The 27,633-nt window shown below is 34.3% G+C and overlaps 1 protein-coding gene across 4 annotated transcripts in view; it reads left to right on the forward strand.

Moving 5' to 3' along the window:
• The window catches only part of lrp8 (low density lipoprotein receptor-related protein 8, apolipoprotein e receptor), a 290,837-nt gene that overhangs the window by 182,526 nt on the left and 80,678 nt on the right, over nt 1–27,633 (forward strand). For all 4 annotated transcript variants that reach the window (XM_087255654.1, XM_087255652.1, XM_087255653.1 and 1 more), the window contains 3 exon segments: nt 11,498–11,881; nt 20,081–20,206; nt 23,667–23,789. In XM_087255654.1, coding sequence (XP_087111780.1) covers nt 11,498–11,881; nt 20,081–20,206; nt 23,667–23,789 — 633 coding nt within the window.

A 27,633-nucleotide genomic window follows, 5' to 3' on the forward strand; every position in this document is an offset into this window, starting at 1 on the left:
CAAGGCCTGGAAAGTACTTAAAAACAAACACAGATCCTTGAAAGTGCTTGAAATTTTAAATAAAATTTGTTGATGGTTTAATTTAAACATATGTACTCGGTTGGCAAAATCAATGAAAAAATGACAAAATCCTAAATTAATAATCATAAATTTAAATCTTGTACAACAACACAGACAAATAATGCACATTTTATTAATATTTCAGAAACCACATTTGAATGTTTACATTATTGAATTCAACTAATTTTTATCACAGTTTTTTGAACATTACTTATTTTAAAATAAGTACTTAATACAAAAATGTTTATATTTACTCTTGGATTTTTAATTTAAATATTAAGTCTAAGTTAAGTGTTAAGTACATAGACTTTCATGGCGCTACATATGCTGGGGTAAGCTTACAAAGGTGCTTGATTTAAAATTAATGGTGCCTTAAAAAGTCCTTGAAAGTCCTTGAATCTGCTGTTTATGAAAATGCTGTTAATCATGTTTAATAACATTTTTTTATATATATAGAAAAAAACTACAGGCGAGGCAGTGGCGCAGTAGGTAGTGCTGTCGCCTCACAGCAAGAAGGTCGCTGGGTCGTTGGTTCGAACCTCGCCTCAGTTGGTGTTTCTGTGTGGAGTTTCCGTGTCTTTGCGTGGGTTTGCTCCGGGTGCTCCGGTTTCCCCCACAGTCCAAAGACATGTGGTACAGGTGAATTGGGTAGGCTAAATTGTCCGTAGTGTATGAGTGCGTGTGTGCATGTTTCCCAGAGATGGGTTGCGGCTGGAAGGGCATCTGCTGCGTAAAAAAACTTTCTGGATAAGTTGGTGGTTCATTCCCCGGATTAATAAAGGGACTAAGCCGACAAGACAATGAATGAAAAAACTACATTAGGCTTGATTCTGTGCTAAAAATCCCTCTAATCAGAGTCATACTGAAAATTAATTGCTGTAAAAAGTTCACCTAAACTAACATTTTTTTGTTAAAAAAAAGTGCTTCCCACAGGTTTGAAATATACTTGGTAGCTGGATTGAAATTGATTGATTTTAACCATATTTTAATTTATTATGACACTATTATACATTTTTATTCAATGGTTACAGTTATTTTAAAAAGGCCATTAAAAAAAAAACCTTACATAGGCTCATTCTGAAAACGTAGCCCTATATACATTTCTGGAGATCGCAAATTATGTGTGCATTTTATCTCAAAAACGAACTCTATGGGGCAGTATGACACCATTTTTTTGCCTCCCTATGGACGCCTTTTCCGCTGCCACTCACAAGAGAAATTTGATATCTGAGAAAGCGTACACAGCGGCCTCTGGTGGATTCGCGAAAACAAAAACTGCAAAGAAATGTAGCTCCTGGGATGTATTGTGCTCTCTCCAGAAATGTATATAGCGGTACATAGTCAAATGAGCTTGGGTTGAAAAAACCACTATTTTAACTTTTATGCCTAAAAAATGCTGATCTCTGTCTTTCTCTTTCTCAAGTTTCAGTTTCCATATTGCATGACATTTTGTACATCAATGCCAAAGCATTTTAGATATTTATAAAGTATATAATGTATTAACATCTTAAAATTAATCAAATGTACAAAAAATGAGAAATAACAGAAAAAAGAAAAAAAAGAGACAATATTGCTAAAAAAATGTAATAATTATAGCAATAAAAAGTGTAGAATATTTAAATAAGACAAATTAATTGATTTATTTATTAATTGACTCTTTCTAATGGTGAACAATTATTGTACAGCCAATATTGATGTAATTTCATCCATATAGTAAAGTTTTTCTCAGTCGTTTATTAAAGAATTAATTATTTAATGTTTCTCTTGCTCTTGCTACGGTGCCCACACTGTCAGCTTCAAAGCTAAGCATAAATAGGCTTAAATAGAAAGGTATGCAAAAACACATAATTAACAGCTAGTTTAGAAAGCAAAAGCTGAAAAGAAAATTTACTTTCTTAAAGGAGATTTAGAATCCGCGGCCCAACACATTTTTTAAGTGCCAAAAAAGACATGCCTCTGAGGATCTGCAGAGCATGTGAGATTACTTTTTGATAGTGTTGACAGTTTTCATGCACATACAATGAGCAGTAGGTCTACGTAACAGGTAAAAGAGAGAAAATTTTCTACTGGTTTATCAATCGCGGGCGTTTAGCTATTGCGGGCAAATACATATTATGTAAAAAGATGATAATAATAGCAAAAAAAAAAGATCACCAAATATACTTGGGCGGCTGTTAATATACCTGGGTTAAAGTCTATGTGTGGGAAGCACTGTTTGTTCTTCATGAAATACTCAAGCAAGCAAGAGTATTCTGTTTGCAAATTTCCCAGATACATCCACATTGCTGTTTTGCTGTGTTGTTTTGATAAATATGCAAATATATGGCACACATTTTCCTCCCAATAGCAAAATAGACATTAACCTAAAATTACTGAGCTGAGAAAATCAGTTGGTTGTCACTTTAGGTTTATTAAACATTTGATAGAACATACAGTATATAGATTGTCATTTCATTGTCATTTTTATTAATGTTTGTGCATATAACACAGGAATTACCAAATCTGACAGGCTGCAACACATGCCTTATTTAAATTGCAGTAAATAATGTGCTATTATAATTCACGATTATGTATTTAACTATAATTGATATTAATTATAATTATCCATCTTCTAAAGCGTTTTCCGAAAACTTTGGTGATTCTTGCTCATCAAAATGCTAAAGATGCAAACATGTAGTTTCCAGGACTATGTACATCACAAGATATTTTATTTACAGTGTGAATTCAAGTTTATTTGAAACAGTAGCTCACTGACATAGATATTACTGGTTTATTTTCCTCGAACAAGAGGAGCCAGAGTTGCCAAACAAATTGCCTTATTCCTTCTGAGCTCGTGGCTGACTAATGAACCTCAATAGGGCTCAACGAATGATTGCCCTGAACTAATTCCCTGTCCTCTTCAATTTCTTATTTCTTAGTATCCTCTTTTCTGTGCGCTATGCCTCTAGGTGCTGTTGTCAGCACTGGGAAAAGCTTCATGGAAGGGATATTGTCCAAAGCTTCTCAGTCTTTAGCTGCCTCAGTATGTTTGTGGCATTTTGTCCCCTCAGCTCAGTGCTTCACGGTTACAGTCTTTCTCCCCGGAGGAGTGAAGTCTTTCTGATACGAGATACTATAATAATACAGGCTGATGGAGGACAGTGGTGAACGCACCATTAACTCTGTGCTGACTTTGTGCCTTGGGCCATTTGCTGAGCGTAGCATGAGCTTCAGTGCTAAACCTGCCCCCGGTGGCTTGTTCTCTTAGAAGCCGGTTGCTCATTTAAACTGAAATATCTTTAGAGTGAGTATTGCTTTAAAAGAGTTCTGGTCTTTTTAAGGTGAAGTGTATATTTTTGTTTGAAATAAAAAAGATTTCACCTATTTATCTTTTTAATCACTGTTTTGAACAAGTTGAATTAAGGATTTAATGACTCACTCAGGAAATTTACTTGTTTATTTTGTGAATGAATCACTGTTTTGAACAAAAACGTTGAAGGAATGATTCAGTGACTCACTCAAAGACAGTCACTTGTTTTTTTTCCAGTATGAATCAGTGTTTTAAACAAATTGAATGAATTCATGATTCAATGACTCACTCACGATATTAATTTTTTTCTTAAATGAATGAATCACTGTTTTAAGCAAAATGGTTGACTGAATGTTTCAGTATTAAGACAGTCAATTGTTTCCTTCCTGAATGAATCAATATTTTGAACAAAAAGTTTGAATAATTGATTTAGTGACTCGCTCATAAAGACAATCATTTGTTTCTTTAATGGATAAATTAATGTTTTGGAAAAAAAGGTTTAATGAATGATTTAGTGACTCACTTATAAAGATAGTCAATTGATTCTTACCTAGATAAATCAGTGTTTTAAACAAATTGACTGAATTAATGATTCAATGACTCACTCATGAGATTTGCTTGTTTCTTTCATAAATGAATCAGTGTTTTTAACAAAATGGTTGATTGAATGATTCAGTGCCTTGCTCATAAAGACAATCACTTGCTTCTTTTCTGATTGAATCAGTATTTTGAGCAAAATGGGCGAATTAATGATTTAATGACTCATAAAAACAGTCCATTGTTTCTTTTCTGGATGAATCTGTGTTTTAAACAAATTGAATGAATTAATAAATCTATGACTCACTCAGTAGATTCACTTGTTTCTTAATTAATGAATCACTGTTTTGAATAAAATTGTTGAATGAATGATTCAGTGACTCACTCATTAAGACAGTCTTTCCTGATTAAAGTTTTCAGCAAATTAGTTAAATTACTTAATTAGTCATGAAGTCATAAAAATTCACTTATTTTCAGTATATTTACTGTTATATTTCAGTATATTAACTAAATCAGTCAATGTTTTGAATAAAATAACTAAATCAATGATTTATTTGTTTGTTTCATTCTCAAAAGAATCAAATGATTTGAATATTGAGTGAATAATTCAACAACTCACACATGAAAGCAATAAAATAGTTTATCCCCTACCCTTAAAATGGTAACTTGGTTCTTTCCTGAATTAATCAGTGTTTTAAACATTCATTCATTCATTCATTTTCTTGTCAGCTTAGTCCCTTTACTGGACTGTGGGGAAAACTGTATCACACAGAGGAAACCCATGCGAATGCAAGGAGAACATGCAAACTCCACACAGAAACACCAACTGAGCCGAGGCTTGAACCAGCGACTTCTTGCTGTGAGGCAACAGCACTACCTACTGCGCCACTGCTTCGTCATTATGCTAGTTTTGTTTTTATATTTTTCTTAATATTTTGGTTGACCATATAAAATGGTTTGTTCCTTAATATACAATATCTTTTACATAAATAATCAGTCTTGTCTCTCAGTCAGAAAAGCTGCAGGTATCACTTTCACCTTCAGTTCTGCTCTTTAGTTTTAGCTCTGTGTTGTTTGCTTGGTTGTGGTTCAAGGTCATAGAGATCTTGTGAATGTAAAGCCCTATCTACTGCCTGTCTGTTGTTGGCACGGGGAATGAGCATTTGACATTGGTCAGTGAAATTCAAGTGACCTGCTTTCAGCTTTTTCTTTGCACTCTTTTAGAATCTTTTCACTGCTATGCCTGACCTCTAAATGAGATAGCATCAGAATCCACACAGAGATATATCAGCAGCCTTTGAGTGACAAAGTCAATCTGGCTTAGAGCTCTATATGTCTCCACTATCTACAATATACTCTTTTATGTCTCTGCAATGTTGGGAAAGGTGGAAATCCACCAAATCTAAAACTGTTCTTAAAGTACCATATCAACATGTTAGTCTTTTCCCAATGCTGAAGTTTTTTCCGATGCGGAAAACATTAGTCAATCTCAAAGACATTTGTTTAAGCGAACAACTTCACAAAAAATCCAATGGTTTGGATTACAAATACCATAAAATAATTGCAAACCAATATCTTTCAACTATTAAAACCATTACAATTTAAAGTTTCCAAGTGTGTTGTTTTTATTTTTGGTATATAATTAATAAAACGTTTGAGTTGTTTAACATGCAACCAATTACACAAATTACCAATATAGACCAAAAGGCACCATTACAGTTTTTATTAAAAACCAATGCACTTTTCATTATAACCAGAAAAATAATTTCTACAAACTTTGTAAAAGTTTTTATTGTATTTTTCAGAAGTAATAAATGATGGTGGACTAATTCAGGACTAATGATGTGGATAGAAGCTGGTGTAATTTCTGTTACAGTATCTTTTTTTAAACTGTTGCAATTAATGATGCATTGTAATCAATAGTTTTAGAAAGGTCTTGATGATACCTTGCCGTTTTCTTTGTGTTCTGCAGTTGTCCACAAATTGTTGCATTTTATTTTCATATTTAGGCTCATTTGTATCAAGGAAAGTCATATCAAGATTTTGGGGTGGCGAAAATATCAGTACATCATAGTATCACAGTTTACCTTAGGGGTCAGGGGCAACAAAGGTGAGGATCCAAGTGCAGTTTATTAAAGAGAATCACCAAGGCAGGCAAAAGTCAAACAGGTGCAAACTGGAACATATAGATAATCTAAAGAAAAACAGGTGAATGGTCTGGACAGGCAGCAAAACAACATAAACATACAAGGATCAAAACAAGGTAAGGTAAGACAAGGAAAACGTTTACTTATTGCTCTATGAAGAAACAAGACTCATCAAAGTGTGTGTGAATGTGAGGTGTTTAAATAGTCCTGTAATCAGTCCATTATGAGCTTCAGTTGTGAGTGTGTGTGTGTGTGTATGTGTGCGTGTGCGTGTGTGTGTGTGCTGTGGCAGGAGTTGATATGTTTAATTACCCATATTTTATTATGTAAGTAAGTAAGTATTTTAAAATTATAATCAATTTCTAATTAATCCTTTACAGTCCACAATATCATGGTGGTGATCTCCTGTTTGTTACCTTCAGCATTCAGAACATTAGTAAATTAAACATAATTCAATTCAATTCATGTTTATTTCTGTAGTGCTTTTACAATGTAGATTGTGTCAAAGCAGCTTAACAAAAAAGTTCTAGTAAACTGAAAATGTGTCAGTGCAGTTTTCAGAGTTGAAGTTTCGTTTAGTTCAGTTCAGTGTGGTTTAATTTTCACTGCTAAAAGTCCAAACACTGAAGAGCACTGTACGCAGCTCTACAAGTCCCAACCAAGCAAGCAAGTGGCGACAGAGACAAAGAATAAACTTCACCAATTGGCGAAAGTTAGGGAAAAAAACATTGAGAGAAACCTGGCTCTGTTGGGCACGACTATTTCTCTGGACAAACTTCTTGTTCAGAGCTGCAGTCTAGGCGCCGAAGGCTGGAGAACATGTGGTGGCATCAAAGATGCATACAACATTTATTACAGGTTCTTACAAACATGTAAATAAAAAAAAAATAACATGTTAAGAAATAAAATGTATTGAGATGGTAACAAAATGAAAGGACAGGGTAACAAACATGTAAATGGAAAAAATAACTTATATTAACAAATAACATATATAAAGATGGTAACAAAAGAGAGAGAGTAACAAACATATAAATGAAAAAAAAATACTTGCATATTGAGAAATAAATAGAGATGGTAACAAACAAGAAAGAGATGGTAACAAACATGTAAATGGAAAAAATACTTATGTATTAAAAATGTATTGAGATGGTAACAAAAGAGAAAGAGATGGCAACAAACATGTAAATGGCAAAAAATAACTTATATTAAGAAATGAAATATAGAGAGATGTAACAAAAGAGAAATAGTTGGTAACAAACTTAAAAGAAAACAAATAACTTATATATTAAGTAACAAATACATAATTTTTGATAAAGGTTGGGGACCTTTAATGTTTTTTTTAAAAGGCAGTGGAGTTGGAAATGTTTCAATAGAAGATTAGTAAAGAGGTGCTATTGATATTCTGATGTAAAATACTAAAAAGCCTATTGTTTTGTTTGTTCATTTGTTTGCTTGTTGGTTTATGTTGTATCTGGTAAACGTGTATGTACATGTTAAAATATAATAGAAATGTGTAATTAAAGCAGAAGTAAAGAAAAAAAAAGACAAGTTCATGACTAAATGACTGAGACTTGAATAAAATTGAAACTGGTAGGCTATTTGTCCTTTATTGTAAATAAATGTATAAAATATGGCTTATACTCCAATGTATAAACCAAAAACTAAAAAAGAAAAGATTGTGTGAGATTGGTTTTATCACATTATGAGCAGATTCATATAATTTGTTTCAAGACTATTACTGAGGCATTTTATTTTATTATTTATTCAGTATGTGAATATATTTTACACATTCTGTTCACATATTCTGAAAGTTTCTGGAGTCAGAGTATTTGATTTTCATTCCAGCTGGAATGTGGCGGTACAGTCTGAGTTCACTGCGTCTGATAAAGCTGTCTGCGTTTGTTCTGTTGCTCTTTGAGAGGATGTTGTTTTAGGCTGGTGTCTACATCACAGGCTGAGCACCTTTTCATTTTCACTGCTGCCCTTCTTGTCCCTCGAGAGAAGAGCAGGGTCAGCCAATCCAATCTCCTCCTGGTTAGAGCAAACACAACCTTCCATCCAATGCGCTGTGCACACAAGAAACACCCAATCATTCTCTTTTCTTTTAACAACATATATGTTTGTTATCCACCTTGACCTTGAGGGAAGAGAAATGTCGCTAGATAATATCTACATATTTCAACCGTAAGTTTGTCCGACAAGTGTCATTCCAGGAGATGTTATTTTACCCTTTCCCCTCAGATATTCAATAGTCATTGAAGAGACCTTTGAGTGTTTGACAACACAGCTTATTTTACAAGCAGGATTTTTTTTTTTACCCAATTAGATGCTTGTTGACTAATCAGCTTTGCAAAAACACAATTAGCAACACATCTCATTGAGCATTATTGTAATTGGCTTCAAAAGCACCCAGCGTAGGTGGCAGAAATATGAAATATGAATCAGCTAAAGTGTAGCAATGAACAACAAGAATGACCTTTCTGTGAGCAGCACAAATAACATTGATTTCGAGTCCGGCAATACAATTTTGATAATGTCACCATTTTGACGCTGAAAGTGTTTTACGAGCCCCAGCTGCTCTTTGCAGACACTTTACATATTTACAGGTTTATCGACACAAAGTCACATACAGTCCTAATCGATTCTCTCTCACCCCATCCGCTCAAACGGGCTGGCACCAGATCACATGCTCGTAAGCCATTTCAAATCCTTGTCACGGCGGCTAGTTTCGTAAATGTAATACCCAGTGGCCTTACAGCTCTTCGGGACGGTTATTCCGGCGGGGTGTTTGACCCCATTAAAGAATGGACAGGCGTTTACTACAGCACAGTTAAGCCCATTTAGTGTCTGTCGCCAGTGTGGGACTGAAGTGGGAACCTCGGGGTCATCCGCCGAACAGTTGAATCAGTGAGGTCACGGAGCTCACATCAGCACTGAAAACCTCAGAGCTCATGCTACATTTGCCATATTTCCTGCGAACATTTATCAATGTTATTCAGTCATTTCACAGTGATGGTGATAACGCTGGTTTGGTTTCTGCCAGCGTTAAGTAAAAGAACATTGTTTGGCATTGGGCTTTGTTGGCGTTGTTTCACACTAGGGGTGTCAAAATTAATTGATTCTTTGGTGCAGCGCGATGCAGACGCGGACAATAAGGTATCGGTTCAGTAATAAATATAACCGGTTATTATGTACTGACGTCATTTATCTCCTATGCGCTCTGTCGCGAGGGAGGTGAGCGTGAATATTTACAACACTTAGCCAACTCAGGGCCGGTCCGTGTGTTTCCTACAAAAAGACAAAGCTGGTTATGTTTCACAGCTGTCTTTCTTTTTTTTTGCTCGACATTAAGAGCACTGCTCCGTTTAACCCCTCGCAATATGTGTTTAGTCAGGAGAGCTCGCGCTGAGAGGAGCTCTCAGTAAGGGACCGTCGGAAAAGTGCTTCTTTTTTCTTTTTCTTTTTTTCCATTTTGTTAGTTTTTCTGCTCCACTCAGCGCGAGCTCTCCCTGTTGCGAGGGCTTAAGTGTGTGTGTGTTTGTGTGTGTGTGTGTGTGTGTTTGTTTCTTTGGTGCTGTCTATGTTTGTGTATGTGTTTGAATGAGAGACAGTCGGTACTGTGTGTCTGTGTGTTTATACAGACAGCTTGTTATAGCCTCCCCCCTAAAATATAACACTGTATATGGAAAGCATCGTCAATGCACCGTGATGCACCGAGATATCGAATTTAACCGTATCGAAGGCATGATAATCAGAACCGAACCGAACCATGAGACCAGTATAGGTTTACACCTCTATTGCACACTACAGCTAAATTAATATTTTAGTTCGCTGTTTAGTGTCTAATCCTGTTCTGATCTGTTTAATTTATTTTCAAATAGTTTAGTTAGATACAGTGCACAGCATAATTAAGTACACCCCATTTTGAAAATGCATATTTTTATCCATTTCTCAGTGATTATAGGCAATGTATATTGGTGCATTTAACCAAAACAGATTTATTAAACAGATATATTTATTAAAATAATATTTTAGTCACCAAACTAAACAATTAAACTCAAGCAAAATATTGCAAAAACAATTACAACTTTAGATTTATATTTAATATTTTTCTATAATATATAAATTTGGGTGAACTAGTTTTTGGACCGCTATCAAAAGCTATTTTGTAAGATAAGCTCCAAATTTGGCTTTAGTACTAACTAATCTAATGTGTATGCACAGATATAATATTGTTAATATTGCACAAATATAATATTACAGATTTGTGAGGGGTGTACTTATATACAGTATGCTGAGCACTGTACATGTGCATTCAGAAAGATAGAATAATGTATGTACAGAACTGTACTGAACAACTAGTTGATGTACAGTGTTTTAATAGTGTCTACATTATAATGCCGTCTCTATTTAATAGTTTTTACTAAGGCTGCACGATATTGGACAAATCTGTCTTACTGCAATATATATTGTGATATGAATATAATTTCACCAGGTGAATTGAATAGCTCTATTTGAAAAGATTTCATTGATTTACATAGATTGGAATAATCAAGTCCGTTTTTTTGCAGTGTGTTTGCAAAAATCATAAAAAATTACAAGCATTAGTAAATACAGCAGAGCAAATATAAAATGTGAAATGTTCGCTTGAGCGCAATGAATGTGACGCCGTCGCGGTGTTTGCGGAGGTTTGCTATTGCTGCGCGTGACATGATTTTGGCTGGAGAGTACAACATTTTTTGAGACTCGACTGAACAGTTTGCCCGGTGAACAATTGCTGAATATGTTTTTCCACCATACATGGATTTTACACTGATGTATATAATACAATTTTGAAATGAAAACTTTTTAATAGTTACAAAACTAAAATGGAGTAACAAATTATTTTTTTGACAACTGGAAAGGAATATTTTAACTGGTTTACAATAAACTGATGCCCAATTTTTCTAGGTTTTATTGGTGATAATGGTCAGAAATGTTGGACCATTATTGCCTGTTTAGCATATCAGTAGAGGACACAAACTTGCCAGACAGTAATGTGTGAATTGTGGAGTGGGCTTAATGAAAAACCTTCAGTACTTTTTAGTAAGTGTACTTTTTTTGCTTTATTGTTCTTTCCATAATCATAATAATAATTATATATTTATATATATATATATATATATATATATATATATATATATATATATATATATATAGTATTAGTAGAATAACCCATGTTCTGTTGTCATTCATATTTTAATAAAATATAATAGGTTGAACTGTCTGAGATATGAACAAAAGCAATTGATGCATCAAAGTTTAAATGAAAAAAATCTTGAGTGGTTATAAAAATCTTTACAATCATTAAAATAATTTTAAATAAATTAAAATAATAAAAAAATTTTGTTTAAAAATCTTGAATGATATTTCATATATGCATTTAAAGGAATTCACAGTATAAAATTCTCATTTTCACCCCCAGATGCCAAGGCTTGTCCTGCGAAAGAGTTCCAGTGTCGCAACCGTATGTGTGTGGCTCCAACATTCGTATGTGATGGTGATGATGACTGCGGGGACCGCAGTGATGAGGAGAAGTGCACCGCCGCTACCGCCAGCACCTGCGGCCCACATGAGTTTCGCTGCAACGACTCCGAATGCATCCCAACACCGTGGAGCTGCGACGGAGACCCCGACTGCAGAGACAAGTCTGACGAGTCTTTGGAGCGGTGCAGCCGCAGGACAGAGCCGCAGAAACCTCACTGCTCCATGGGAGAGTTTCGCTGCCGGAGCGGAGAGTGCATTCATCTCAACTGGAAATGTGATGGAGATCCAGACTGCAAGGACAAGTCGGATGAAGCAAACTGTCGTAAGTCTGAAAGACATCCAAAATCTTTCAATATACAGAGTGTGCTTGTGTGCAGATTTCTAACTCAAGCATGAAAGGGATAGTTCACCCAAAAATGAACATTGGCTCACTTTTTACTCTACCTCAAGTGGTTTCAAACCTTTATGAGTCAAACACAAAAGAAGATATTATAAAGAAAGCTGAAAACCTGTAACCATTGACTTCCTTAGTAGGCATTAAGACATTATGGCAGTCAGGTTTCCCACATTTTTCAGAATATCATCTTTTGTGCTCAGTCAAAGGAAGAAACTCACAAAGGTTTGAAAGAAGTAAAGGGATAGTAAATGTTGACAGAAATATTATAATTGGGGAAAGTATTCCATTAACTGATTCAGCGCCTACTGGCACAATAGGTGGTCGCCTAGGACCCCCCATTTCTTGGAGGGGCCCACAACCGCTTATCTTATTTTAAATTTTATGTGAACGTAAGCACAAGGACAAGTGCGAACGTTTAAACCTAGGGCATTGTGCAATGCTCAAAACCTATTTATTAAACGTGATACAATTTACAACAATGGTGAGAAAGAAAAATAACTTTCACATTTCATTTAAATATTAGCTCTTTACAATACATGACATGTAGCGTAAAACTATAATAAATACACAACAACAGTATAAATAAAAGCAGAAAATATTAGAAACATACACACCAACACCACACTCTGTTTTGCATAACCCAGCCCGCGATCGTCTATTGGGTGAACTAAAATGATGTAACGTATTCCTGCACTGATTCCACATACTGTATCTCTCCAAACTGCTCACGTTGAATATAAAGCCAAAAATTGTCTTAAAGTCCTAAGTAATATAACATCACAACTCTTGCTGCCTTTTTAATCGATCTTAATTGAATTTTAATTTAAAATTAAAGGCATCCAAATCAAACGGCATCTTTCCAAAGCCGAAAGAAGTAAGAAAAGAAAAGCAGAGGAAAGCAAGCTCAAAGTAAAGGTGTGTTCTGCTACGCATAATACATGATTTAGTAGTGCAGTATTAGGACTTGTTTTAATAAATGCAACAATGCCCATGAATACAGAAATACAGAAAAGAGGCCACATTCAGCATGTTTCATTAAATAATCATTTAATTATCTATTCCACTAATTCATCCTGTTAAAAAAAAAATCAGGTTTTCCCCCATTTTTATTAAAATCAAATTTAACCCACTGTCCAACATCTTATGCAAACTTTTGTTTGTGTAAATCTTTGTGTAAAAACAAGCTAAAATGTCTCCTGCATTTCTGTTGCAAATGCTAATGCATTTGATTCATGTTTTTTTTTTTTTTTTCGTCTTACTTACATATATACTTTATTTTTTAAATGAGTTTTTCTGGCTTGCAAACTTATTTGTTGAAATCTAAGTAAATATTTTTTTGTATGTATTATTATTATTTTTTTAAAGATAAGGAGCTTCTCCATCTCTCACTCTCATTTGGTGTTTCAGTTGAGACAATTGGCAAACATCAAATAACAATGTGTCTCAAAACACTTCACGGGACCTTTAAACTAGCATTGCTTCAGCCTGGAAGACCTTTTGTCCATAAGTTTTTATTGAAACAATAATAACTCTTATAATAGTGTCAGGAACATGTCGGCGCAATAGCCTAGTGGTTAGCATGTTGACACATAAAGCAGCAGCACGTCAGGGCATCCCGAGTTCCCCCTAACTCTCCAACTTTGCTTCCTGTCTAAATACTGTCCTATCTAATAATGAATCTTTAAAATAATAGTGTCAGGAACATAATTCTACCTAAAGAAAAGAGTGAAAAAGGCTTAAAGTTAGGGAGGATGCCATAGACCACAAATGCAGATGCTTTCAAAAACCAAAGAATGATTGAAATGTGTTTTCATCTTGTACTCTTTCAGTAGAAGGGCTGTATTCAAAATGCAGCAGAATATATAAAAAGAAAATAGGCTATATAAGCCATAAGTTTCACACTGGCATGTTAAAATACTCTTCAGTTTTTAAAGATTTATTAAACAAGACCACTGACATAAATCAAATGCCCCCAGTTTGATACATAAATTATCTTTTGGGAGGGAAACAAAATGATTTGTTAAGTCTGTCTTGTAAACATGGTTTACTTGCATCACTGGGTTATTGGTTTGCATGTAAACCAGGATAACAGGTTATTTCAAAGCTAATTTTCAGTGTATTGGTGTGCATGTAAATGTGTTCACTGATTGTCATTATCATTCTTAAGCATGTTTCCTCAGGTTTTTACATTGCTGTGTGGTGAATGATTTAATTAATTGAATTAATAAGCAAATTTGCCACTTGGTTGCATTACATGCTCTCCTTAATGCTTCATGTATTCTGTTCTTGTCAATATTTTTAATCTCAAAGTGTCACGCCCTTGTAAAGCACATTGTGTAGGTATGAAAAATGGCCCTATTGTCTTGTTAATTCTGTTAGCACAAAGGCATTGCATGTATTCTAACATCAGTTAATTATTTGTTGATCTGTATTCTTAAAAAGTCAGTGTGTTCATTTATAAATAATTTATTATACTTTTATTATACAAATGTATTCATTATATTTAAATAATTAATGTAAAATCTATTAATTATTATATACACACACCCATTTATTACTTATGAAGAGTGTCAAATAAATAATTAAATAGATAGACACGGTGGCGCAGTGGGTAGCACGGTTGCCTCAGAGCAAGAAGGTTGCTGGTTCGAGTCCCGGCTGGGCCAGTTGGCATTTCTTTGTGGAGTTTGCATGTTCTCCCCTTGTTCACGTGGGTTTCTTCCGGGTGTTCCGGTTTCCCCCACAGTTCAAAGGTATGCGCTAAAGGATAATTTGAATTAAGCTTAATTGGTCGTTTTGTGTGTGTGTGAGAATGCAAGAGTGTATGAGTGTTTCCCAGTGTTGGATTGCAGCTGGAAGAGCATCTGCTGTGTAAATTCAGTTCAATTTACCTTTATTTCTATAGCGCTTTTACAATGTAGATTGCGTCAAAGAAGCTTCACATAGGGGATTAAAGTAAATTGAAACAGTGTCAGTCCAGTTTTTAGTGTTGAAGTTCAGTTTGTGGTTTAATATTCACTGCTGAGTTTAAACACTGAAGAGCAAATTCATCGATGTGCAGCTCTACAGGTCCCGAACTATGCAAGCCAGTGGCGTCATGCTTGCAATAAATATGAAAGTTGTTGCATCAATTAAACTTATGCTGGATAAGTTGGTGGTTCATTTCACTGTGGCGACCCCTGATAAATTAAAGGACTAAGCTGAAAAGAAAATGAATGAATGAATGAATGAATAAATAAATAATACATTCTAACGTATATGTAAAATGAAAATGTAAAACTGCATTATACCTTTATGGTTTAGAGCTTCTTTGATCCATTTGTGAATAACCATATTGATGAATTAGCATATCATGTAATTAATCATGTCTTTTAATTAACGCTTAATGTGGTAAAATCGGAGTCAGTCAGTGTGAATGTTTATTAACTTTAGCTTAAAGATGTGTTTCTCCATGAGGCATGAGGAAACCAGCATGGCTTTGTTTGAGCACATGTAATCCTAATCACAGACAAAACCTGCAAAACGGTTTGTTTTCAGGCAGATTGCTATGCAGAGCATGTGCACACTGATGAGAACAGTTTGCTCCTGCATGTGTGTGTGTTTATGGAGATAATGATGATGTATTTTCATGAGTTGAGATGCTGTGTAAATCTTCTGCTGTTTTAAGGATCATGGTAATGTGCCTGAGTCTTGCTGGTTGCTAGGCAACACATGTGTTTTGAGGTATGGATGTAGCTCTTGAGAAAGCACTGCATGGGTGTTAGTCTTACCTTGGCATTTTTGTAGGCCATTGTCTGCCCTCCTTAAAACACTATTATTTAGTTAGGATGCAAAGCATTTTTCAATATTAGTTCAATTTGATTTATGTTTTGCTGGTAAAGATATTTTATATGCTGTTTTATGTATTTTATTGGTCTTATCCTATTTTTATTATTTATTTAATGTTATCTTTACAAATTGTAATTGTAGGATAGTTTTATTATTTTTTTATGTCTGTAAATATGTTAAAATAGTTTTGTTTTACATAAAAAACAAATGTAAAATTAATTCATAACATTTTTTTTTCCGGCTTAGTCCCTTTATTTAGCTGGGGTCGCCACAGCGGAATGAACCGCCAACTTATCCAGCATATGTTTTACGCAACGAATGCCCTTCCAGCTTCAACCTATGACTGGGAAACACTTATTCACACTCATAAGCTGCGGACAATTTAGCCTACCCAGTTCACCTGTGCCGCATGTCTTTGGACTGTGGGGAAACCCGGAGAACCGATAGAAAACCCACGCAAACACGGGGAGAACATGCAAACTTCACACTGAAATGCCAACTGACCAAGCCTACACTCAAACCAGCGACCTTCTTGCTATGAGGTGACAGCACTACCTACTGTGCTACCGCGTCGCCCAACTGTAAAATATAGGGTATTAATATAAAGGAATTAAAATGAACGGAAATGTCCTTAAAATGTATTATTAATTACCAGGACATATTCCCATTGTATTATTTTATTTTATTTTTATTTTTATTACATTTTCTGTGTATTTTAAGGATACTTTTATCAAAAAATATAAAAGGTTAGTTACTTTTTATTTTTAAATTTTACAGTTTTGTTTGTAAAATAAGAATTATTTTAAGATTTTATTGCATTTTATTTGAAGTTTTATTGTATTGATTTAAATATCTCTTTAATCTCCTTATTTTTATTAGTTTTTTGTTGTTGTTTTTTTTTTACTTTTGTTTTTTGCAATAATTGCAATAATCGTGATTTAAATAAATAAAATTGGGAATATTTACTTACAGTAAATGAAGTATGTCATACGTTTTTATTTGTAGTTAATTAAGCTAATGCTTATTTAAATCCACACTGTAAACCAAAAAAGTTAAGGTAAGTCAAACTATTTGAGAAAACCGATTGCAACAAACCATTTAAGTTCAAAAACTAATCCTAATGAGTACTGTAAACTTAATCAGTTTAAGTACATGAAGCAATTTGAGCACGGCACAACCCAAAAAATGAAGAGAACTCAAACCAACTGAGTACTGTAAAACCCAATAAGTTAAGGCAACTCAAACTGTTTGAGAAAACTGATTGCTTTAAACCATTTAAGTTAAAAAAAAACTAATTTATATGAGTACTGTGAACTTACTCCATTTAATTTGAAGTAATGAGGTATTTAATTAACTCAATTTAATCAAGTAAATTTTGAGTTAACTACACTCGTTTCATTTGATAAGGTTGACTGTTGGGTTTTACAGTGAAATAGCAAAATTTTTCAGTGTTTTACAGTGTAGTTGCAAATTTGTCTAAGATAGTACTTCTATTTAACTACAGAGAATTTGTAACTAACTGATTTTAGTTAGCTTAGAATTTAATAATTTGACCAAAAAAAAACAGTTGCTATAGTTTTTATATTAAAGTTTTTCCTCTGTCTAGTGTTCAGTTTATGAGTATTAAGTAACTGTTTGTCCACCAAGTTACAGTTAATGATGCAAAATAGAGGTGATATTACATATTCATTTATAAAGAGTTTAACTTAATACTATGAATCATTAATATCATTTGCTATTTTGTTTTCCAAGTAAATATATATTGTATAAAGCCTTGTTAGATATTTTCACTGGAAAACAGGGCAAATTTGTAGGCCAGAAGTATTTTTATGCAGAAGTATTTTCATTCTGCCATGAGATAAATTATGTGTACTGGTGAAATTGATCACGGTGGATGTTTTCCCTCTGCAGCTTCTCTGAAGTACACCGTATGAAAGATTAAAAGGATTTTAAAAGATGAATGTGAAAAATTAAGAACTTTCTTTGCCAAACAGCACATTTTTCTTTCCTCAGTGCTCTTTTGTGTCCCAGAGGAAGTGACTGATTGTTTTTATTTTCTGAGGGTTTTTTTTTTTTCTGAGGAAACTCTTTTGCAAATAAGCCTTAATTCTTTATCAGGTGAAGAACCATATATTGTAACTTCATTGACATGGATGACAATAGATATATTCAAAAACATTCAAAAGTCTTGTAACAACCCAGAGTAACACACCAGTAACGCAACACTTTATAGGGCACTCATTGAAATACTCATTGGAAAAAAAACATTGACTGCCCTATAAAGGGTTGTGTTTTTGAAATGAGGTAAAAGCCAAATGTTTGATTATTATAAATAAGCAGTGTATGCTTTGGTATACATGTTTTTATCTGGCAGCATAATGGCTCATCTCATGGTTTTATCTTTTAGTTTGTTCAATTTCACTATTTGGCAGATTCTTTCATACAAGAAGAATTTCACAGTCTATGTGGAATTAAAAAGAAATAGAATAATTTGCTCTATGTAGTTTTCTGTAGTGTTTTCCTGTGATGGGTTATGGCTGGAAGGCCATTTGCTGAGTAAAAAAAAGCATAAAAAAGCATATTCAGGATAAGTTAGAGGTTTATTCTCCATCCCGACTCCAGATTTATAAAGGGACTAAGCCAAAAAGAAAATGAATAAATAAATGAATGAGTTTTGAGTAGTCTGAAACGAAGCACTCTACTTTTTTGTAATTAGGCCTATTTTACAACTCAACTCAAGTTAAAGAGTTGAGTTTTACCATTTTTTTCAATCTGTTCAGCAGATCAGATCTGGCAGGAGTTGTTTTAACTTAGCTTAGCTTAGCATAGATCATTAAATTGGGCATCATTCCTCTTAAAAGTGACCAAAGAGTTTAGATCATTTTCCTATATAAACTTGACTATTCTATAATTGCATTGTGTACTGAGGGAAAATGAAACATGTTAATTTTCTAGATCGTTATGGCTAGAAACTATAAGCTCATTTTAGTGTAATAAGAAACCTTGCTAGACGCCGCCATGGTACAGCAGCAAAGTTTCTTAATTATTATGCCAGAATGACAGTATAGTTCCTGGTCATATCAGCCTAGAAAATAGGTACAGTATTTTCATTTTCCATCAGTCTTAGTACACAATGTAACTACAGAAGTCAAGCTTTACATAGGAAATTTATCTTTGTGTTTGATCATTTTTGAGACAGATGCTAATAGTCTAATCTGATTTAATGATCTATTGCTAAGCTTAGCTAAAAGTGCTTTCATCAGACCGGGAGATCATCTGAATGGATTCAAAAAGAAACAAAGCTAGAGTGTTTTTTAAATAAATTGAAATGTTAAAGGAACAGAACCCCAATGCATTCATTCATTCATTTATTTTCTTTTCAGCCTAATCCCTTTATTATCTGGGGTCGCCACAGCGGAATGAACTTCCAACTCATCCAGCATATGTTTTATGCAGCGGATGCCCTTCCAGCTGCAACCCATCAATGGGAAACACCCATACACTTTCATTCACAAACATACACTACGGACAATTTTAGCTTACCCAATTCACCTGTACCACATGTCTTTGGACTGTAGGGGAAACCGGAACACTCACAGGAAACCCACGCGAATTCGGGGAGAACATGCAAACTCCACAGACACGGCAATTGACCCAGCCAACGCTCGAACCAGCCAACAGCGACCGTCACCAGCCCCATTGTAGTTCATATATATATATATATATATATATATATATATATATATATATATATATATATATATATATATATATATATATGTTTTTTTTTTTTTTTTTTATCCTTAAATTTATAGTTCACCCAAAGCAGAATTCTGTCATCATTTTCCCAACCTTCACTTGTTCCAAAACTGTCAACTTTTTTTCACAAAAACTTTAAACTTTCACAAAGTCATAAATTCTTCAATAAACCACTGTTGAATAATAATAAAAACATTTATGTCCAGTCATTCCACCCAGGTTTTTAGAATACCAATGGTTAGTGAGATGAAAAAAATATATACATTTTACAAGATTTTAGTGTGTTTTCACAAAACACAATAATTGAAGCAAATAAATCTATAGATTTGGTGAAAAGCTATCACTAAATCAGTCATTTTATGCTGCATATATATATATATATATATATTAGCTCCAACTTAAACTGGGATTAAGCCAGATTCTGCTCCGCAATTTCCTGCTGCCATGATAATCTCCAAAAGATTGCTTGCTTAATTGGCCAGGCTGATAAATAAGAAAACAATAGTCTCACATGCGAATTTGTTTTGTGTCCTGCAGCTGTGTTGACCTGCCGTCCTGATCAGTTCCAGTGTGGCGACGGCTCCTGCATTCACGGCACTAAACAGTGTAACAAAGTGCACGACTGTCCAGATTTCAGCGACGAGGCCGGCTGCGTCAACAGAAGTGAGTAGCTTCAACAGTCTCCCATTTGATTAGCCTCTTCATCTCGCCTCTATTCCAGCAGCGTTTTTCACTGAAGATGAAAGGCTAGAGTGAGCCCAATCATGCGGCCCCAATCAACTTAACATTCACACAAAGCACTTCGAGACCAAGCAGATGTACTCCTACATGATGCCAGGGTTCTGTGGCACACTTCCCATATGGCACCTTCAATCAAAATCACCTTGAAAGATTCATTATTCCATGGTTATATCTGGTGATTGATGCATAACACGATTTATTTTGAGTACATTGGATCATAATTCATGTCGACCAATTAGTGCCCTGTGTTTGTATTTGGTTAGGTTTATGGATACTATCAGGGCTTTACATTAACTTTTTTAGTCACTGGCCACTTTGGCTTCTAGTTTTCCAATGTTACTAGCCACTCTGCATTTTTGCTAGCCACAATTTTGTTGTTGGGAAAATATATTTTATATGCATAAATTTGACTTTGACATGCTAAAATTACTTGATTTAAATTTTGTGTTATGGCCACATGTGTCCTTATTTATTTCACTTTTTGTTAGTCGAGTATGAGCTTGCTCAATGAGCATGAGCAAAGGAGTCATGGTTTCTTAGTGTTATATTGCAATTAGTTTTTATTTTTCATGACTTTTTTTTAGAGCTCAAAATTAACGATTTACCAAATTTATCTCTAACCACACTAAACAATAATTATTTATTAGCCACAAATGTTTAATGTGTCAAAACAAGCAAAATAGCTTGTTTAAATAAATTATTAAAATAATTTAATAATCTGTTCAAAGTGAAAGCAACCGGTGCTGCTTACAAAAAGACACGTTTTGAGCTCTTAAAAGCATCAGGACTGTGGATGCATGTTCATTACTTTTTGTCTAGTTTATCTGAAAGAGAACCGGTGACAGTTGCGTTTCCAGAACGTTCCAGACACGGTTGCTTCACGATTCGGGAGCGTGCAAGCGTTAAGCAGTCGCGCGCACGCGTTTTAAGAAGTCGCGCGTATCACATCAGCTGTTAGCGCGAGTAAAGACCATTATCTCATTCGGTATTCACTTGCTTTCTTCTGCTCGCGTGATCACAATTATTTTATTTCTTAATTCTTAGATCACATTTGCACGCATATTGGGTCATCCTTATACTGTTGAACACTGCTTTTAGGAAAACTACTATTTAAAAATGATTTTCAACCAGCCAAAGTGGCTAGTAGAGGTGTCTGTCTAACCCGCCAAAGCTGAAATTTACCCGGATTTGGCGGGTTGGCGGGTTTTAATATAAAGCCCTGGATACTATTAGGCATGTGGTTGGATGATCCATCCAGGTCCAAACATTTATGTTTATCCAGGAAGATGTTTATTATTTAAAATAGTTATCAATTAGACTTCTAATTCTCTTGTTTTATTATCCTAAATTAATTATCCTAATCATTCCAAATTTCTTTTTGCGTGACATTAGTAGACTTTTATCTGGATTGCTCTAGATTTCTGCGATTCTTAAGGCTTTAAAATAGTCTTAAATCAGAGAAGCAAATTTAAGCAAATTTAAGACCGCAGGGTCTTAAAAAGCATTAAAGGTTAATAAATCAATTATGAGATAATTAAGGACCTTAAAAGTTATTAAAAAGTCTTAATCGGGTTTTTACGAGGTCTTAAATTTTGTTCAAGCATTGTCCGAAGTGTTTGACCCCACTATACTTATTTTCCTTAATCCATGTGATTGGTTCGGGCAGGGCGCATCCAGCCAAGCTCCTTTGTCCGGGTGTTGTCACGTAATATGCGACAAACGTGGAAAGGTAATGTGACGCTCTCCGCATGTAGCAAAACCATAGAGTGAAACAGACAGCACAATTGCAAAATGTACGTTTGCGTACTCCTGATTGGAGAAAGACAGTGGCTGAAGCCCGTCACTGAAAACAACCACGTAATTTATTCTTTCAAGTTTGTTTCTTCCGAGCTTATCTGAGTTCTGTTGCATGATTGTGCTCCATTGATTTATTTAACTACAAGAACTTGAATTGGCGTTGAGGTCTTTAAATATTCTGAGAAGGTCTTTAAAAAGTCTTATAAAAGTATTAAAATTACCTTTAGGATTGCTGCATATACCCTGTTACTATTTCAGCACATTATTTGCTGATTTATGCACAATGATTTTGAGAGAATAGTCAATAAAAACTTCTTACATGAAATAAAAAAAAATATATAATGTTTGAAAATGTTTAAGGTTAACAGTGCAAATCCAATTAGAACCACTTGTTTGGTAAATGACATCAGTCTCTCATATCATATATGTTCTAAAAGGCTTCCTATTACGCATTGTAATATTACTTTACAAGCTGTATTGTACATAAATCATATAAACATTTGCATATTATTCAATAATATTCCTGAATTAATATAAAAACTGAATTAATGTAAATTTTCACACATTTGCATAAAAAAATGTTTAAATGATCTGAATGAAATTGCACACTTTTGTGCATACAGACAATTTTAGGTCATCAAATGTCATCTGTCATCACTCTGTTTATTTAATCAGTGCTACAGCCGAGCACCATAACAATGATACTTTGCAGCAGTAAGGTAAGCCTTCTATACTGTAGGCTGATATTGCAGTGGCCATTAGCATAGTATTTGCCTTTATTCTCGCTGTCTCATGTTTACAAAATAAGAGTCCCATACAAACAATAAATTTATTATAAACTCAGATAAACTTAAATTAAGAGGAAACAATGATCATTGTTGTAATCTCATTAGAAACTTTGTACAAACACCGCCATGAGTGTGCATTTTAATAATATTTTTATGTATTATCTGTCTGTATTAATAAAAGACTTTGTGTTTTGTTCTGATTGGACTGATACTCACTGAATTAACATAAGAATGAGACTTTTCCTCTTTTTAAAATTTGTATTTAATATTTTTCTATAACATATAAATTTGGGTGTACTAGTTTTAGGGACCGTTATCGTAAGTTATTTTGTTAACTAAGCTCCAGATTTGGCTTTAATACTGATTAACCTAATGTATATGCACAAATATAACATTGTATAGCTTCCTATTAAAAAAATATGAATTTAAAAGAGAGATTTGTGAGGGGTGTACTTATATATGCTGAGCACTGTCTATCCAGATTTTCATTATATTCCACTTTAAGCAAGGCTTATACCTCATGCATCATATTCCAAATTCCCTAAAGCCACAGATTTCCACAGGCTTTAAAAGATTTTCAATTTATAAATGGACTTTATAGTGATTTTATGTGCTTGCTTTAAGGTTGACAGCCTCTTTTCAATGTCTGTTGTCACCATGCAGCAAAAAATCCAAGAGTGTCATTTGAAAATGTGTTTGGTGTAACAGCAGTTCCCACTCTACATAATTCAGATTGTTTTTGTGGTACTCTTGAAAGATCAGAAGTGTAAGAACCTTTTATTTTGTGTCATTCACAGCCAACAAATGTGAAGGGCCGCTGAAGTTCATGTGTAAGAGTGGGGAGTGTATCGATAGCAGCAAAGTGTGTGACACTATCAGGGACTGCAAAGACTGGTCTGATGAGCCTGTGAAGGAGTGCGGTGAGTCTAGCACTTTTGCATAAATACATATGGTGGATCTTCAAAAAGAAATATATATTTTTATATACCCTTGGACCTTTGTTGCATGTATTATATTATATATATATATATATATATATATATATATATATATATATATATATATATATATATATATATATATATATATATATATATATATATATATATATATATATATATATATATAATATTATATTTTGAATAGTTTTTCTATTTTTAAATAATTAGTTTCAGTTTTAATTGTAATTTAATGTTATTTCGTTTTTTTTTAAAGATCTTTTTAAGTTTTAGGCTTTACTGTTTCTATTTATTTATGATTTAATTTTTGATTAACCTTTAGTTTTAGCGAAAGGTAGCACTAAATAAAACCATATATATATATTTTTATATATATATCAACTTGACCATTTGAACAACTCCTTAGTCTAAAATGTCATTCAATTTATTAAAAAATGTCTTTAAAAGTCTTAAATTTAACTTGCTGAAAGCTGCAGAAATCCTGAAAATACAAATAATTGATTGCTGTATGACTACTTTGTAGTTTTATGAAAGGAAGCCAAAGGTAAAACTATTTGAAATTGTATGAACACTGTCTTTTAGAGGTGAAGATATTTGTTTTTCATAAGCGAGTATTAAATGAAGTTGCTCAGAGCAGGTCATCTACGGTCAGCTTTTTCTTTCTAACTAGTAATGCTGGATTTGAAGAGGGAAAAGTGATTCTGGATCAGAATTGGAGCTTATAGGCAGTGTTGGCTTATTAGTGTAGGCTTCTGTTGATCAAGGGCCAACAAGCCACAGAGCGATCATTATGATCAAAGCAAGCGTCTTCCCTTGGGTGCCATCATACAAGGAGAACGTGCCCAGCATGCTCTCCTCAGAGAAAGCAGGTTTCCATAGATCTGCTTTTTTTCTCTTTCTCTGGTCTTGTCTTTCATCACACTGAGGAACTGGACTTTTTCTTCAGTGATAAGCTGGAGCTGAAAAAGTCTGTGCATTTTTTTTTTATGTTAACGCATATATACTATTGAAATATTGATTCTTGTCCATTATCAGCAGATTTTCTCTCCAAAAGTTATTATCACTTAGAATGTCTTTGCACTTGTTTAAAACAGTTGTGGGTATCTTTTATTGCCCTCTAATATACTCAAGGTGGGCATTTATTGCATGCACTGTAAAAAAATGCTTGCTGCCGTAATTATTTTAGTGGAATCAAATTAGGTTTTTCTGAACTTATTTCAATCAAACTGACTAAAATATTGAGTTGCATAACTTCAAAATTTGTAGTCATGACCTTATTTTATATTTATATTACAGTGTAGGTAAGGGGTGTCCACAATCGGTCCTGCAGGGCCGGTGTCCTGCTGAGTTTTATTCCAACGTGCTTGAACACACCTGCCAGGAAAGTTTTTAGTATATCTACCAAGACCTTAATGAGCTGGTTCAGGTGTGTTTGATCAGGATTGGAGCTAAACTCTCCAGAACACTGGCCCTCCATATAAACTGAAGTATACTTTGTGCTTTTGTAGAAGTGTATTGGTTTGAGCAGGTCTACCTTTTTTGGTTTGAATAGCAGATGGAGAAACAATCTGATATAAACAATTGTTATTGTTATTAATATCTAATGCAATTATTTTTAGTATTCAACATTAGTTTCAAACTGTTATTGTAGTATTTCGATGCTATTACTAATATTTGGATTGACTTTTAGTTTTGTTCTTTTTTTTCATTTTAATATTATAATATTACTGTTTACATTTTTTAATATCTTTTAAAATGTTTATTTAAATTTAAGTCAATAGTTTTGTTATTTGTATTTCAAATAATTAGATTTATTTAATTTTATCCACAGGCTCAGTCATGCCATTGACTAAAATATCTGACTTGCAGGCAGTCAATTAGAAATATCTTACTAACTACACATTGATAAGTTGGACAGGTGTAGAAGTGGTAGAGGTAGATCACATTTTCTTTTTTAAGATGTAGTTATTTATGCAGTTCCAGTTTGTTTTTTGCAAGGGAGATTGATATTACATATTTAACCTTTGTGAGAAAAAAAGGTTGTTGATAAAATATTACAACCTAAATGTGTGCTGCTGGTTGCTGTCATCTGAGATCAGTATAAACACCAAATGTATTTTAGCTGGACTTATTTCACAACTGGAATCATAAATAAATATAGAAAATAAATGAAGTGCTAACACATAACCAAGAGGAAACCATTACAAAGAATACTGACCGACCCACAGGATTGTGCATTTAGTCACTTAGATGACATTCCCTTAGTTGACATTGTTACATTATACTAAAGATGGCCAAACTAGGACACACTGGGCAAAGTTGCCCAATGGGAACCTTTGATTTGGCCCTCCATTCTATCTGAAAAGAGAGGGAGAATGATGCGAAGGTTGGGGCCAATGCCTTCAACAGACCTCGTCATTTCTATTTTTGAAATAACCTTTTGTTTGTTTGTTTGTTCAATTGTTAAGAAAGAAAAAAAAGCAAATAAAATGTTTCAATTAAGTATGTATGAATCAGATTTAGGCAACACGGTGGTGCAGTAGGTAGTGCTGTCAGAGCAAGAAGGTCGCTAATTCGAGCCTCGGCTGGGTCAGCTGGCATTTCTGTGTGGAGTTTGCATGTTCTCCCCATGTTTGCGTGGGTTCAAAGGCATGCGGTACAGGTGAATTTGGTAAGCTACTTTGTATGTAGTGCATGAGTGTGTAAGGGATGTTTCCCAGAGATGGGTTGCAGTTGGATGGTCATCCGCTGCGTAAAACATGTGCTGGATAAGTTGACGGTTCGTTCCATTGTGGCGACCCAGGATTAATAAAAGGACTAAGCTGAAAAGAAAATGAATGAATGAATGAATCAGATTTTTTTTTAATGTAAGGGTCCTTGATGAGCAAATCAAGAGTATTCAAGGTATTCATCATTGAGCACTATTGTGTTATAAATGGTATTGTTTGTTTTTGTTGTAAGAAGTTTATTATAAAATGTAAAAAACATATAATTATTAAAAATGTAATTAAGGCACATTTAAAATTTATTTTTATAAAATTTATTATTTTTAATTTATTATTAAATATTAATAAAATTGGTTTGAACAGTCGGCGCCAATAACCTAGGGGTTAGTGCGTCGACATATAGTACTAAGGTGCTCATGGTGACCCGAGTTCAATTCCCAGCTCAAGGTCCTTTTCCGATCCTTCCCCCATCTCTGCTCCCCACACTTTCCTGTCTGTAAAATTTCCACTGTCTTATCCCAATAAAGGGCATTTGAAGCTAAGCAGGGCTGCGCCCGGTCAGTACCTGGATGGGAGACCACATGGGAAAGCTAGGTTGCTGCTGGAAGTGGTGTTAGTGAGGCCAGCAGGGGGTGCTCAACCTAAAGTCTGTGTGGGTCCTAATGCCCCAGTATAGTGAGGGGGACGCTATACTGCTCTGTGAGCGCTGTCTTTCGGATAAAACATTAAATTGAGGTCCTGACTCTCTGTGGTCGTTAAAATGGGCCAAATCTGCCCACTGGCCTCTGTCCATCATGGCTTCCTAACCCTCCCCATATCATAATTGGCTACATCACTCTCTCTCCTCTCCACCAATCAGCTGGTGTGTGGTGTACGGTCTGGCGCAAAATGGCTGCCATCGCGTAATCCAGGTGGATGCTGCACACTGGTGGTGGATGAGGAGATTCCCCCCATTGTGTAAAAGCGCTCTGAGTGCCTAGAAAATCTCTATATAAATGTAGGGAATACTAATTATTATTATTAAAGGGATTTTTTTTTAATTGCACAATATTTACTTAAAAAAATGTTTTAAAAAAAAT

Source organism: Danio rerio, chromosome 6 (genome assembly GCF_052040795.2).
Source record: "Danio rerio strain M-AB ecotype USA chromosome 6, GRCz13ab, whole genome shotgun sequence".
Classification (NCBI taxonomy): Eukaryota; Metazoa; Chordata; class Actinopteri; order Cypriniformes; family Danionidae; genus Danio; species Danio rerio.